General features: G+C 36.3%; 1 protein-coding gene across 2 annotated transcripts in view; it reads right to left on the bottom strand.

Annotated features, from left to right (window-relative positions):
- The window catches only part of Sec16 (endoplasmic reticulum export factor secretory 16), a 592575-nt gene that overhangs the window by 260495 nt on the left and 316273 nt on the right, over window positions 1–15807 (bottom strand). For both annotated transcript variants that reach the window (XM_090389538.1, XM_090389539.1), the window contains exons 21-23: window positions 15492–15597; window positions 7484–7537; window positions 3175–3261 (exon numbers count right to left, since the gene is read on the bottom strand). In XM_090389538.1, coding sequence (XP_090245664.1) covers window positions 3175–3261; window positions 7484–7537; window positions 15492–15597 — 247 coding nt within the window. The remainder of the gene's footprint in view (window positions 1–3174; window positions 3262–7483; window positions 7538–15491; window positions 15598–15807) is intronic.

Below are 15807 nucleotides of genomic sequence, written 5' to 3'. Positions count from 1 at the left end.
TCCACACTCCACCTTTATCTGAAACATGACTGTTAAAGATAAGAATGTTGCAAATCACAATTGGCTTACATTCAATCTCCAGGTTCATTTTCAGCCTACATGAAAGCTTGTAACAATTGTAAAGCAGTAATTAATCAGTCAAAACTTGATTTTGAACAGGTTAAGAGTAGAAAACTTTCTTTGTGTGCAAATGGCAGTTCAGCATTCTACTCTCTTGCCAAAGCTATTAGTCGCAGCTATTGCCCATCTCTATTTCCCACCTCTGTCAAAACCGGATGGTTCTACTGTCACCTCAGCCAAAAATAAAGCTGAACCTGCCAGCATCCTACTTTACTTCTAACTTGTGTATTGATGACCTTGGTAAACCACCTCTTACCATTTCCAGTACACTCCATTCAATGTCATGTAGTATTCCATCATAAGAATTTCAATCAGTCTTGATACCAAGAAAGTGTCCAGTCTTGATGGTATTTCTCCACTTGTTCTCAAAACCTATGCTTCTGAGCTTACTCTTGTTCTGTAATGCTTTTTTTCACTTTCTTATTCCATCGGTGTTTTCCCTTCTGCTTTGAAATTTGCTCATATCCAGTCAGTTCCTAAAAAAGGGGGAACAAATCCCTTCCATCAAGTTCCTAAAAAGGGGGGACAAATCCCTTCCATCCAATTATCAACCCATTACTTTTACCACTTACTTCTACTGTTTCTAAAGTAATGGAGAAATCTATTAATCCACAACTCTTAAACTGTCTAGAAACCTTCCATCTGATCAATGATCACCAATATGGATTCTGTCAGTGTCAATTCACTAGCGATATACTGGCTTATGTTTCCCATCTATGGATAAATTCAATGGGAAAGTTTGGCAAAACTCAAACAATTGCTCTTGACCATGTTTGCCATAAAGAGCGGTCTCCTAAATAAGCTTACATATTATAGTGCACCAAATGTTTTTCGTAATTGGGCATCCGATTTTCTCTATGACTGCTCACTGTGGGTGATGGTAGATGGCTCTGTGTCTTTTAACTTATCCACTAATGTGGGTGTTCTCAAAGGTTAAGTTCTATCTCCCACTCTTTTCCTCTTGTATATTAATGATCTTCTCCCAGTGACTAGAAATCCTATCTAAAGTTTTGCTGATCACAGCACATTGCATTCCACCCTCCAGTTTGAGAAACCATGCCCTGCATAAACAACTACAACTTCTCAAATATTCACTTAAGAACTCCCTAAATGCTTATCTCCAGTGAAACAAAAATAACTTGGTTGATTTAAATCTTTCTAAAACTCGGTCCTGTCTTATATTTCACAAAAAGGTTTCTTCTTCTGCTCCTGTGCTTATTTTTGATGACACACAGATTTCTAGAGAAGATCACATCTTTATTAGGAATTACTCTGACTTAATCTGTCTTGGCATAAGCATATCACAAACATTGCTTCCTTTTCATCGAAAAAATTGGGTTTTGTATTGGTGTTAATTTTCTTCCAAACAGCTGCTTTCTGTACAAATCACAAATCCACCCCACCATGGAATATTGTTCCCACATCTGGGGTGGTGCCCCCCTAAAACCTTTATCAGGCTTCTAGATTCCATTCAAAGGAGGGCAGTTAGGTTAATTTATGACCTATCTCTAACAGTCTCTCCACTCTGTTTCACAAACGTTCTGTTTCTGCTGAATGCCTTTTCTATAGATACTTCCATGAGCACTGTTCCGAATTTGCTTCTATAATTCCCGATCTCTCATTCACACCAGTCCAAACAAGTGCCACAATCAGTCAACATCCATTTACTATCCAACTTCAAACTTACAGAACCAACTTTTCTTCTTACTCATTTATTCCTCCAACTTCTGTTATCTGGAACAACCTCCCTTCATACATATTTCCTGATACAACATACATAAATATTTCCTGATATTTCCTGAAATACAACCTACAGAAATTCAAGTCTAATCTCAACCATCAACCTATGCACAGTACTATAGGTTCTATTACCTCTACATGTTTGGGGTTTTCATTAAAAAAAAAAAAAAGACACCTGCTGAATGCCTCTGCAACATCTGCAAATGGAATTTTATGAAGTAACAGCAGGCATGCTGCTGGATGGCAATGAGTTAACATTAACTCATCAAGTAGGATCTAGAAAGGTTGGGAAGATGAGCTGAGAAGTAGCAACTGAAGTTTAGCATTGTCAAATGCAAAGTGCTGCATATGAGTAGAAGTAACCCCAGAGAAATGTACCAACTGTGTGATACTACATGTAGGGTGCTAGAAAATGAAAAAGACCTGAGATTGTATAAGGCAATGGTTAGGCCATGCCTTTAGTACTGCATACAGGCCTCATTTTAAGAAGGATGGAGATTTGCTTGAGCGAGTACAGAGAAGGGAAACAAAATTGGCAAGGGAATGAAGGGGCCCTCTTACCAAGAAAGGCTTATATTCTGAATTGCAGCAGCTGGAGACTAGGCACCTATGAGGTGATCTGATTGCGGTGTATAAGGCCTTGAATGGGTTAAGCACACTCAATTCAGATGGGATTCTTCCGCTTGCTCAGATTACTGGCCTGAGGGGGACACAGAATCAAACTGAGGAAAGACAGTTGTAGAATATATGGGCGGAAATTTGCCTTTAGCCGCAGGTTGATTGCTGGAACAAACTTCCATCTGTCGTGTGAGTTGATAGCTTAAATAAATTCAATGAGGAACTGGACAAACTTTTAGGGGAAATGGATTTGTGAAATTGTTTTTTTTTTTTTTTTTTGACACTACATAAGCTTGCTTTTGGCATCACATGCCTCTACTGCTACCACTACTGCTATTTCCTTTTCTCTCATTAATTATTTTTTTATTTTTAATTTTCTTCTTACTATTATTATTTTATATTTATTATAAATTATTTTATTTTATTTTATTTATTTATTATTTTTTTATTATATATATATATATATATATATATATATATATATTTTTTTTTTTTTTTTGGCTGGTGCAGCATAAGCCATAGGCTTCCTAGCACCATGTGGCCATTGCTATGCTAATATAACAGACGTTTATCAGTTGATGAAAATAAAAAAATAACAGCTTAAGTTTATCCAATAAGGGAGAAAAAAAATTGTTTTTGGGTTACAAAAGAATTTTTTTTTGAGATTACCTACTGTTAACTAATATTTTAACATACCTCATATATTTGATTCACCAAATCAAAGGAAAATACTCCTGAATATTTCTGAATTGAAGAAGAGATAACTTCACAATAATGAAGTGCCTATATTAAAAAAATATATATATATTAATAATAATTTAATAAACTTAGTTTGCTAATCTGCAATGTCTTATGAAAAAAAAAATAAATAAAAAATAAGGAAAGGAAAGGAAAGGAAAAATGTGAACAGGTAAAAATTATAAATAACAAAAAACGTATCTGCTAAAAGTACCAACATTTCACCAATTTAAATTTTACCTCTTCATTTTCAGTACATGCCTTGTTTAAATGCAACTTTCTTGGCCTCTTCAGCAGCAGCAGCAGCATTATCATAACTTGTTAAAAACAATTCACACTGTATACCACCAGCCATGGTTCTTTGGGAACCTACAGCCATTTCCTAAGTAATGCCATCCTTATTTCTGAGTCGTGCTTCCTTGGCACGTCTAGTTTTTGTCACAATAGTTATATTACAATAGTTAATAGGAATAACACTGCAACTATTTTAAATTATAAAAGTTAATCAAAAATTATTTCTCTAATTAATTATGAGCAGCAGCCTGAAAAGCAAGTTGCTGGGGATTTCAGGAACTACTCGGAGACATGAAACAAGTAAATACATGGGCTGTGTTAGAGTAACTAACAGTAAGAACAGGTGCACGTATACTTGAATGTACAACAATGCCTGGAATATAGTAAATAAATAAATAAATCTATAGTAAATAAATAGCCAAGACATCCAAGGCAGATATTGTTGGGATATCAGAGACATGGTGTCATGCAGATATAAGGAATGCAGAATTGGAATTTGGGGAGTACAATGTGTACTGAAAGGATAGACAGGATAGATAGAAGGGAGGAGGGGTTATGCTGTTAGTTAAGAAACACAAAATCTAAGGAAGTGCATCCAGCTGACATAGATGAGCAGTGCAATGTTGAGTCAGTTTGGCATCACCTAAGCACTGGGAAAACAAAAATGAGGGTAGGAGTTTGTTATAGGCATAATGACTCTGATGAGTATCATGAACAATTACACAGAGAAATAGAATGGGCCAGTAAATCAGAATGTCTTATTAATGGGAAAATTTAACTTCCCAGATATTGACTGGAATTTGTGGTTTGGCCACTCGCACAGTAGCAAGGCTTTAGTGGATTTATTGGATGTGATTTTCTACAGCAGCATGTTCGAGAAGCAACCAGAGAGAATAATACTCTTCATCTGATTATCAGCAGTGATTATTAACACATTAAGAATTTGGTGATAAAGGAACCAGTAGGTGGCAGTGATAACAGTGTAATGATGTGGGATTTACTTAAAGATTTAACTACCATCAGGGGTAAAGGAGAAGGGCTTTTGCTTTCGTAAAGATGACTACAGTGATCTCAGAGATTTTTTATATTCTATACATTGGGACCAACTTATGATGTTACCAACAGAAAATTCTAAATGGGAAGCATTCAAGGAATTAATCTTGGAAGTTACTAGGCTTCTCATAAAAACTAAGAAATTTTGGAAAAAGGATGCAAAGAAAAACAGGAAAGAGTTCTTTCCTTATATAAACTTTAAAAGGAAAGGGATGTATCAGATTGGTTCACTTGATATCGATCGTTTGACTGCAGATAATCCTGGTCAGATCACTGCCAAACTGAATGAATATAGTGAATGATCTACATTCACACATGGAGTTATTCAGGGAGGAGAAGGCTAGAAGTCTATCAAAATAACAGGGAGTTAAAATTATTTTGTAATAACTGAGAGCAAAGTGGAGAAGAAATTGTTGAAGTTAAACATAAGAAAGGTGCCTGGAGTGTATGGGATCTTTCCAGTTATATTATAGGAGGCAGCAAAGAAAGTAAGCAAACTCTTAGCCATAATTTTGAGAGCATAACTGGACTCACGGGAGGTCCCCACAAACTGGAGATGTGCAAATTTATCTCCAATTCACAAAGGGGAATCAAAGAGTGACACAAGTAATTACAGACCTGTTAATTTAACTTCTTTCCTGGGAAAATAATGGAGTCACTGGTTAAAGAAGCATTGTGGGATCATCAAGACAAGACTGTAGTAATAATACATAGCATGGGTTGAATAATGGGAAGTCTTGTCTAACCAATTTGATTGGATACTATGGCATGATCACAAAGGAACTGGATGCAAAAAAATAATTTTGATATCATATACTTGGATTTCAGAAAAGCTTTTGATACTGATGCACATGGAAGACTACTGTACAAATTGAAGCAGTATCACATTAAGGGTAAGTTGCTACAATGGATAAAAGGATGATTGAGTAGGAGAAGACAGAGAATGGTAATCAATGGAGACACTGCTCTTCATGGACTAATGTTATTAGTGGTTTCCCCAGGTTTCAGTGTTGGGCCTGTTGTTTTATATATTTATCAATGATATTGATGAAGGTATATCGAGTTTAATGTCGAAGTTTGCAGATGATACAAAGGTTGACACAGTTGTTAATGACAGTATGCTACTGCAACAGGATCTAGAAAAGTTGGACAGATAGGCTGAGATGTGGCAACTGAAGTTTAACATAGACAAATGCAAAGCACCTGCATATGGGTAGAGGTAACCCCAGAGAAATGTACCAACTGTGTTGTGTTACACTCAGGAAAGTAGAGAATGAAAGAGACCTGGGGGTAATTGTGCAGTCAGATATGAAATTTTCTGAGCAGTGCAGACAGGTTGCCAGAGCAGGTCATGGGGTCTTGTCAATGATATACTGGAATTTTGCTAACATGGATAAGGAGGTGATTATTCCTTTGTATAAGGCAATGGTCAGACCATACCTTGAATACTGCATACAGGTCTGGAAGCCTCATTTTTGGAAGGATGTAAAGTTGCTAGAACGAGTACAGAGAAGGGAACAAAGTGGTGCTCTTACGAAGAAAGGTTTAAGTTCTGCAAATTGCAGCATCTGGAGACTAGGCACCTACAAGGTGGTCTCTGAATGAGGTGTATGAGGCCTTGAATGAATTGAGCAGGCTCAATACTGTTGGAATTCTCCCTCTTGCTCAGATTACAAAACTGAAGGGGTATAAATTGAAATCGAGAAAAGGCAGTTGTCAAACAGATGTGTGGAAATTTGTCTTTAGCCAACGGGTAGTTGATTGCTGGAACAAACTTCCATCTGTCGTTGTGGAAGTTGATAGCTTAAATAAATTTAAGGAAGAAATGGACAAACTTTTGGACCGAATGGATGTGTGAAATGGGAAGATTTATTATTATCATTATTTTTTTTTTTTTGGCTGATGCCATATAAGCTTGCTTTCTTGCATCATATGCCTCTAATAATCCTAATGCTAATTCCCAAAATACTAAAAATAATATTAGTGTTTTAATATTTTAACTTCATTTTTCCCTTATATGTATTATGTTTAATACATACATATTGCATTTGATAGATGACAGATATAGAAGAATGTGCAGGACTAGAAAGCATGTTGGCATCACGTTGACTTTGTTAGCTTATAAAACCTATATGCTTGGGCACTGTCCTGCTGGAAAACAGCATAGAAAGGGTAGAAGCACTGGTCTTAGAATGGTTTCAACATGTCTTACAATCAACATGCTATCAAAAACAGAGGTGAATGGCAATTGTAACTGATAGTATAAATACCAAATCCAAGGGTTGGTCCAGGCAGGGTTAGAGGTAAATGGTTTACCTCTGTCCCCGTTCCCCCATCGACATACGAACGAGCGAACACATGCATGAGAGTGAGAGAGAGAGAGAGAGTATTCAAAATCATTCACTTACTAACAAGGAACTGCAAAATATAGCTGGACAATTACAAGATAGGATACACTTAAAACTGAGAATAAAGATACTTAAGTAAAAAGAGGAAAGAGCATTAGGAAAAACATAAGTGAAAGATAAAAAATGTCAGAAAGTGAAGTTAACATGAATGCATACATATGAACAACCACTAATAATTTTAGTCACCTCCAAATATTCCAACATTAAAATCCCCTCAAAGTGGGACATTCATTTTCACACACATTATGATTAACACTCTAAGATAAGTGAGATAAGCGATGAGTCTAAGTTAAGTGATAAGAGTCTAAATAAGTGAAAGTTAAAAAATGCCAGAAGGTAAAGTTAACATGCATGCACATGAACAACCACTAATAGTTTTAGTCTGCTCCAAATACTCTAACATTAAAACACCCTCAAACGAAGTGGGACATTTGTTTTCACAAACATTATGATTAACACTAAGAAATGCTTGTTAAATTCCATTTATAATATACTTTATTCTGATAACTAACCTCTTGTGGAAATCCATATTCAGCTAGTCTTGCAGCATAGATAAACTTGTATGTCTGTAACATAAGATAAAAAATGAGCTCCACAAGTTTAAAACAGTTACAAACGTAGTAGAACTTAGTTTATTTCACATTCATTATAAATGCCATATAATTAAGTATATCTATAGTGACGGCCACATAAATTGCATCATTCACTTAAAGTTTAATATTTCCATAATAATTACCTCTATAGGTAAAATTATATCATCTCAAGACACTATTATATTATAATATAAAACTAGTGTGATACTGCATTGTCATTCTGTAATATTTGAGTGGTACTGTATCATCTTGTTTATAAAAGCAACCATCTGCTAATATCTGTTTTCACTTCCTATTCAACAGTGGTATGGCCCACATACACTCAATTAACTGTAAGGAAGAAAAGAATAATTATTGCTTTTGATAGGAAGGGCTGTCCTAGTCTTCATATAGCTGCAATAGCTGGCTATAACCAGTCTATTGTGTCAAGGTTACTTAAAAAGACACCTGAAACACCCGGTTTCAGGTGTCTGTTACTACATTTAAGTAACCACCACAGAGTGGATGGTAAATACTAAATTCAGCATAGATATAACAAAGCTTATCACCCTGACTGTAGTCAATCAAGAATAAAATTGAGCAGCAACAAGAATCAGTAATATTCTCTGATGAATCCAAATTTAACCTCCATCAGGCCAAATAGTTGAGGGATGCAAAAAGCAAAGGTGTTGTGTTGGCAGAATACATTTTGTAAATGGTACTGTTAATGCTAACTACTGCACAAAAATTTTAAAGGAGATTCTTCTGCCCATCATCAGAGACATCTTTCAAGGTACAGAAAATTGTTTTTAACCTATGCCTTGCCACACTGTACGGAAGATTACTACAACATTACGTAACCATTTAATACAATTTCTAGTATGCTAATTTTAACTTGTTTCAAACACTTGACTGTTTTATCTTTTTTTTATCTTTGGGCATAGAAGTTCATGGAAGACTGCAATATTGTCCCAAATTGTCCCAATCTGAACCCAATTTAAAACTGCTGAAGTGTTATGGGAGAGATAACTGCTGCTAAATAGCCATCAAGCAAGAAAACATTCATGTCTGGAACAGGACCTTCAACCATTCAAGGTCCTATCTAAAGGAAAGGGTCCTATCTAAAGGAAAGGGATTTGTGAACCCAAACTGCCTGAGTCAACCCATTTTTTCTAAATTTCCTTCACTTTTTACTTTCCTATATTCTTTTTTATTCCTTGAGAGCGATCAGTTTTATGAATGCATGGCAAGAAACTATACTCATTCTGTTCTACTATTTTCTTCTTCTCAAAGTTTTAGCACCCTTTTCTTGCTACTTTATGCATATTTACTTCCTTTCCTATTCTGAGCTGTATTTATCATGAATTTAATTACTATTTTTCCCCTCCATTTTTGCCACTTGAGGTCTCTATTGCTTTTTTCTTGTATGCTCCTGCTATCTCCATTGAATTGTTCATTTAAGTAATAATTAACTGAGGTGTCTCCGTAGCCAGATGGGCAGGAGCAGCAGTGCATAGCACACGCTTCTTGATTAGACCGGGGTTCGAGCCCGTGCTCACCAAATACGGAGAATGTGGAAAGGTCAGGGAATGACCACTGCATATCCCCAGAGCAATATCGCCTTAGTTGCTAATGCTCCTAAAAAAAAAAAAAAAAATAATAATAATAATAATAATAATAATAATAATAATAATTACTTGCAGTGAGTTCTTTAACTACTTTCCTTTCTTCTGTTTGTTTTTTTCTTTTTGTTCCTCTGCTATTGAGTCAACCATAAACCGCATGCCTACTGATTGTAAACCCCTTCCCTGTATACACTGCTTTTAGTTTTGGCCTCAAATTCTAAATTTGCTTTCTTAATCCTTTGTTTTATCATTATTTCTGGATGTCCTTTGTGTCAGAAACAGAGACCTTATATCAGTGGTTTTCAACCGGAGTGCTGCGGCACACTAGGGTGCCCCAACAACATACTAGGGGAGCCATGTAATTTGGGTTTAAGTTACTTAAGCTTTACTTGTTTTTTGAAATTTATATATTTATTTCATTATAAAAGGTGTACGGTATTCACTGTACCGTATCTTTTAAATTTTGTAGTGATCTATAATTGATGTTTATTTATATAAATAAACATCAATTATAGATGTTATGGATCTCTATATAAAGAATAAAATTATTATATAAGAATACATAATTTGTATTATGAATTGTAATTTTGTTTATAATTATATTATTATAATAACTATCATATAACATATTTTTTTAATATTATACAGAGAGTGATCACTGAATTATGACCACCGCTATGAAAACTGAATGCGACCCATCAACCACGTGAGGTACGAGAGTGTGCAGTTAGTCGACCTACATTGCATAGATAAGGTGTCAGTCAGTGGTTCAGTAGGTAGTAAAATTCCGAGCGTGATGGGTAAAAGGGAGGATTTATAGGACTTTGATAAAGGACAGATTGTGGGTGCTCAACAAGCTGGTGCCTCGATTTCCCAAACGGCTGAACTGTCGGGGTGTTCAAGAGCTGCCATTGTTAAAGTGTACCAGGAGTGGCATCAAATTGATTGATTGAGTTTTATTGGCGCATCAGCAACTTAAGCTATAATGCGCCAAAACCTTGTCAAAAAAATAAGTAAAACTTTCAGTGACCTAATGAATTAGGTCACTAAGTCAGGGTATAAAAACAAGTATAAACTGTAAAAGACAAATATCAGTAAATAAGTAACAATAGTAAATCTTAAAATAATAAGATTTTTTTAAATATGAGTAAAAAGGTTTACTGATTTTAGGAAGCTAAAAATAGCAGACACATGGTCATTGTCGGATAAAATCTGACTGAGTGTATATGGCTCAGTCAGATGGTTAAAAGCGGTAAAACAAGCATTTCTAAAACTGGTACAGTCACATAAAATATGTTGAACGGATAAAATGGTGTCGCACTGCTCACACATAGGAGGGTCATCAGCCCTCAGCAAAAAGGAGTGTGTAATATGACAGTGTCCTATGCGGAGCCGAGCAAGAACAACTTCCTCTTTGCGATCCCTGCGTAAGCTGGACTGCCAAGGATGGATCACAGGCTTAATTCGACATAGTTTGTTTGTAGTAATCAGTCGATGCCACGAATATTGCCACTGAGATTGTAAATTATTACGGATCACTTGCCTGTAGTGTGTATAGGGGACTAGCAGGTCAAGATTATCCATCAGGGCTGCCAATTTCCTCAAATCATTTCCTCTAATCCCGATGTGACTGGGGATCCAGCAGAAGCGGATATCGAATCCACTTGCATAGAGGCTGCATATTATCTGCTGAATTCGGGACAGGGGTGGATGATTAGTGTGTGACATCGCTGATAAAGCCTGTATTGCACTCACTGAATCGGCATATATAATACACCGTTGGCAATGGTGTTTTCTTATGTGATCTAGAGCTAACTCTATGGCATGCAGCTCTGCAGTGTAAATACTGCAGTCAACGGGTATCTGCTCTGGTGTCTCAGTAATTTTTTCAAGGCGCACCCAGACCAAAAGAAATACTTAACAGTTCCATTTAGTAGTTAGGTCCAAACAACTTAATAAGAAATGCTGAAACTGTGAACTACCTTGAGCTAGTAGTTCGCGCGGTGTCCGACAGATGTCGAGTATCACTGTGTTTCCCTTGAAAATTTAAAATATTCTGTGGCGCACAGTTTGGGAACCGCTGTTTTATGCAATAAACATTTAATTACATAATTATTTTCATTATCTTTTACATTGTATACAGTTAAAAAATATTTAAAAGGTATTTTTAAAATTCTTTATGGACATTTCAGAAGGTCAAGGACCAATTATAATTTTTCCTACTGATTATTATATTCGATTAACACGTTTTCGTTTTGCGCTCGCGGGACGAATTAATCGCGTTAATCGAGGTCAGCCTATATTTGTAAATAGTTAAGTATTTTGTAAATGTTTTAAGTATTTGTATAGTTTGTAAACATTTCAGTTAAATCTTTTAGTTCTGATCTTTCGGATGCAACAATATTCCTCATGCATTATGGAACCCGAAGCAAAAGGCCTTTTCCTAAGTGACTTATGTAAATGCAGGTAAATAATTATATAGTGATATTTATTCGACCTTGAGAATGCCACATGTTGGGATAGCCAATGGGAGAGGAGTAAATAACTACATAGGTCATTTCTTGATTAGATATCAATCACTGCGTTTTGACAGGTGTATCTTTTATGTAGAAAAGATTTGACTTACTCCCTCATACCTCTACATTTTATGTAGAAAAGAGTGCACGGGAGCTGATGAACAAAGTGAGCAGGAGGCAGAGCCCCACAGTATAGCCCGAAAATAAAAAACGTTGATGAGAAAATAGAAACTTCCTTTTATAACAAGATATGGAAAATGTAACACTAATTTTTTTTCGAATCTCTCAGTGCGGCCTGCAAAACAAATCTAACTTTGAATATGGCCCCTATACAGGAAAAGGTTGGACACCACTGCTATATAAGTTTGCATTCTTACATCATTTGCCACTACTAATACTAATTTAAATTGAAAAATGGGTGGTTATAGGAGAGATGTGTGAAATTTCAGCCAGAGAGTGGTTGATTGCTAGCACAAACTTCCATCTGGTATATGTGGAAATAAGTACCTTTGAATTTATAACTAAATATCTTTAATATATTACTATTTTTCTTCTGTTAAACCCTAGCTTACTTAACTGTGGTGGACATTATTTCTATGCTGCGTATATGTTCCTACAGCAATAAAGATTAAATAAGAAATCTATGGATGAATTGGGCAAATTATTAGGGGACTAGAAAGATTGTGGGGTTGTTGGGTTTTTTTTTTTTTTTTTGGCTGATGCTGTACAAGCTTGCTTTTTTGCATTATTCATCAGTACTAATACTAATACCACAAATACTTCTCTTTTATAGTGAAAAAGAAAGCTCTCTTGCTGATGGCATTATATTTTATCTAAACTGGTGCAACTCTACATGAAATAAAAAATGCATCATACCATCAGATTTTTTCCAGAATCTGGATTAGTTTCCCCAGAATCTCTCAAACTTTATAGAAAAGAAAAGAGTCAAGATGATTAATGACCTTTCTCTCTTATAAGCCCACTTACTCTCTATCAATGAATATTTATTGCATGTATGCCTTTTCTATTTCCATAAGCAGTGATCTTCTGAAATATTATCTGTAATTCCGCCTAGTGCTTGCAAACCATTCTGAACACACTTATCAGCTAGTGTGAACAGCTATTCACAATTCAACTCCAAATTTGCTCAACTAACTTTTCTTCTTTTTATTTATTCCTTCTAGTTCTGCTATTTGGAAAAATTACTCTACTTCTTGAATATATCAATCTATAAAATTCAAGCACAGCATAAACAAGCAACCATCTTTCAATGCTCTGTCTTGAAAGACAGAGCATAGAAAAATGGTTGAAGATAACTTTTTACCACTAAACAATAAGTAAATAAAGGTATTGTTTCATTTCTATCCTTACTGTTTCAAGATTCTGTACACACTGTAAACATTAATTGACTATACCAATACAATGACCCTAATTGAAATGGTATGTGTAGTTATACAAATCCTGCATACCACAAAAATTCATTTGCAATTGCAAGTTGGCAAATTACTGATAGCCACTGCCAGAAGTGCCAAGGCCTCCTTTTTAGGAGGGGTAATTTCACTGAATAACATTAGCATTAGCATTAGTAGAGGCATTTGATGCAAGAAAGCAAGCTTATGCAGCATCAGCCAAAAAAAAAAAAAAAACCCACTTCCACTTCACCCCTCTGTTCGTTCAAAATACCTGTCCAGCTGAGCCTTAAACTTATTTAGGCTATCAACCTCCACCACAAGGGATGGCAGTCTGTTCCACCAACCAACCACCCGCTGGCTAAAGGCAAATTTCCGCACATCTATCCTACATCTGTCTTTCCTCAATTTGAATTTATGCCCTCTCAGGTGATTTTTCTGAGCTAGAGGAAGAATCCCATCAGCATTGAGCATGCTTAAACCATTCAAGGCTTTATACACCTCTATCAGATCACCTCGCTGGTGCCTAGTCTCCAGACACTGTAATTTGCAAAACTTAAGCCTTTCTTCGTAAGAGCACCCCTTTGTTCCATTCACTAATCTTGTTGCCCTTCTCTGTACTCGTTCCAGCAGCTCTACATCCTTCTTGAAATGAGGCCTCCAGACCTGTATACAGTACTCTAGGTGTGGCCTGACCATTGCCTTATACAATGGAATAATCACCTCCTTATCCCTGCTGGAAAAATTCCTGTATATCATTGACAATACTCCATGAGCTACTCTTGCAGCCCGTCTGCACTGCTCAGAGAACTTCATATCTGCCTGCACAATCACCCCCAAGTCCCTTTCATTCTCTACCACTGTCAGTGTAGTACCACAGAGTTGATACGTTGCTCTGGGGTTGCTGTTTCCCATGTGTAGTACTTTACATTTGTCAATGTTAAACTTCATTTGCCACCTCTCAGCCCATCTGCTCAACCTTTCCAGATCCTGTTGCAGCAGCATAGTGTCAGTAGTGTCCTTGACAACCCTGCCAACCTTTGTATCATCTGCAAACTTGGACATTAAGCTTGATATACCATCATCAATATCATTTATAAATACAGAAAACAATAATGGACCCAACACTGAGCCCTGAGGGACTCCACTAATAACATTAGTCCACGATGAGCAGTGTCCATTGACTACCACTCTCTGTCTTCTCCCCCTCAACCACCCCTTTATCCATAGCAGCAATTTGCCTCCAATGTCACACTGCTCCAATTTGTGTAGCAGTCTTCCATGTGCAACAGTATCAAAAGCCTTTCTAAGATCCAAGTATATAATATCAAAGTTATTCCCTGCATCCAGTTCTTTTGTGACTGCATCATAGTATCCAATCAAGTTGGTCAGGCAAGACTTCCCCTTAACAAAACCATGCTGTGTCTGAGCTATAACTGAAGTCTTGTCTAAATGATCCTGCAGTGCTTCTTTAACCAGTGCCTCCATTAATTTTCCTGGAACAGAAGTTAAGCTCACAGGTCTATAATTACTTGTGTCAGCCTTTGATCCTCCTTTGTGAATTGGGGTCACATTTGCACATTTCCAGTCTATGGGTACCTCCCCTGAGTCCAAGGAAGCTCTCATAATTATGGCTAAGGGTTTGCTTACTTCCTTTGCTGCCTCCTTTAATATAACTGGATAGATCCCATCCACCCCGGGTGCCTTTCTTGTGTTTATCTTCAACAGTTTCTCCTCCACTTTACTCCCAGTTATTTCAAGATTCTGTAGCTTACTGCTAGAGTTGAATACACCTCTGGCATTCCCCTTGCTGAATAACTCCTCATGTGTGAATGTCGATGCAAAATATTCATTTAGTTTGTTAGCTACCTGAGCAGGATCATCAACAGTTGACCCATCAATATCAAGTGGACCAATCTGATTCATACCCTTCCTTCTAGAGTTTACATAAGTAAAGAACTCTTTGCTGTTTTTCTTTGCATCCCTTGCCAAGGATTTCTCGTAATCTGCCTTCGCCTGCCTAAGCAGGCGAAGGCAGATTACGAGAAACATTGCACAATGACTTCTGCACAAGACAGTGGTTGAATTTTATGGATAGAAGGTGCTTACCCATTCACCACAAATTCCGAATCCTTCTCACGTTAATCTAATTGGACCTTTGAAAACCATTTCAGAGGAAACACCATTTTGGAAATGATAATGAAGTTAAATAGTGCACTGAAAACTAGATGAATGGGAATGTCATTAAATTTTAGGGCCACTCATGACATTATTGGACAACTATCTGAATGTTATTAGTGATGAGAAATGTCAGTTTCATTGTTCCACAAATACCCTTCAGATTTTGAAGCTATATAGTTGAATTCTGTAGTATATTAAAATAATAATTATGACTTACCTGTAAATGGGGAAGGATGAAGTCCTGACTGGCAAGTGATTGTGCATATTCATATATTTCAGAGCACTGAATAGCTTCATTAGATGCAAACTGATCAAATGGTAATCTACAAAAAAGATCTCTAAGTATTAAAATTATGCCAGTTCCAGAAATAAAACTGAATAATTTTTAAGAAATTAAGTGGTATAAGCGCAGAGTAAAATCCATTATTACAAAGATGGCCTTTAACAAAATAAGATAGCCAGAAAAAGCATATTAACAATTTGCTCCCTTTGCATCAAAAGGTAGCAGGAGTGATGTGACATCACACATATAA

The sequence above is a fragment of the Mastigoproctus giganteus genome, chromosome 2, assembly GCF_048544385.1.
Source record: "Mastigoproctus giganteus isolate SK-2022 chromosome 2, ASM4854438v1, whole genome shotgun sequence".
NCBI lineage: Eukaryota > Metazoa > Arthropoda > Arachnida > Uropygi > Thelyphonidae > Mastigoproctus > Mastigoproctus giganteus.
The sequence above is the reverse complement of the archived record's forward strand: the minus strand, read 5'-3'. Positions and strand labels throughout refer to the sequence as shown.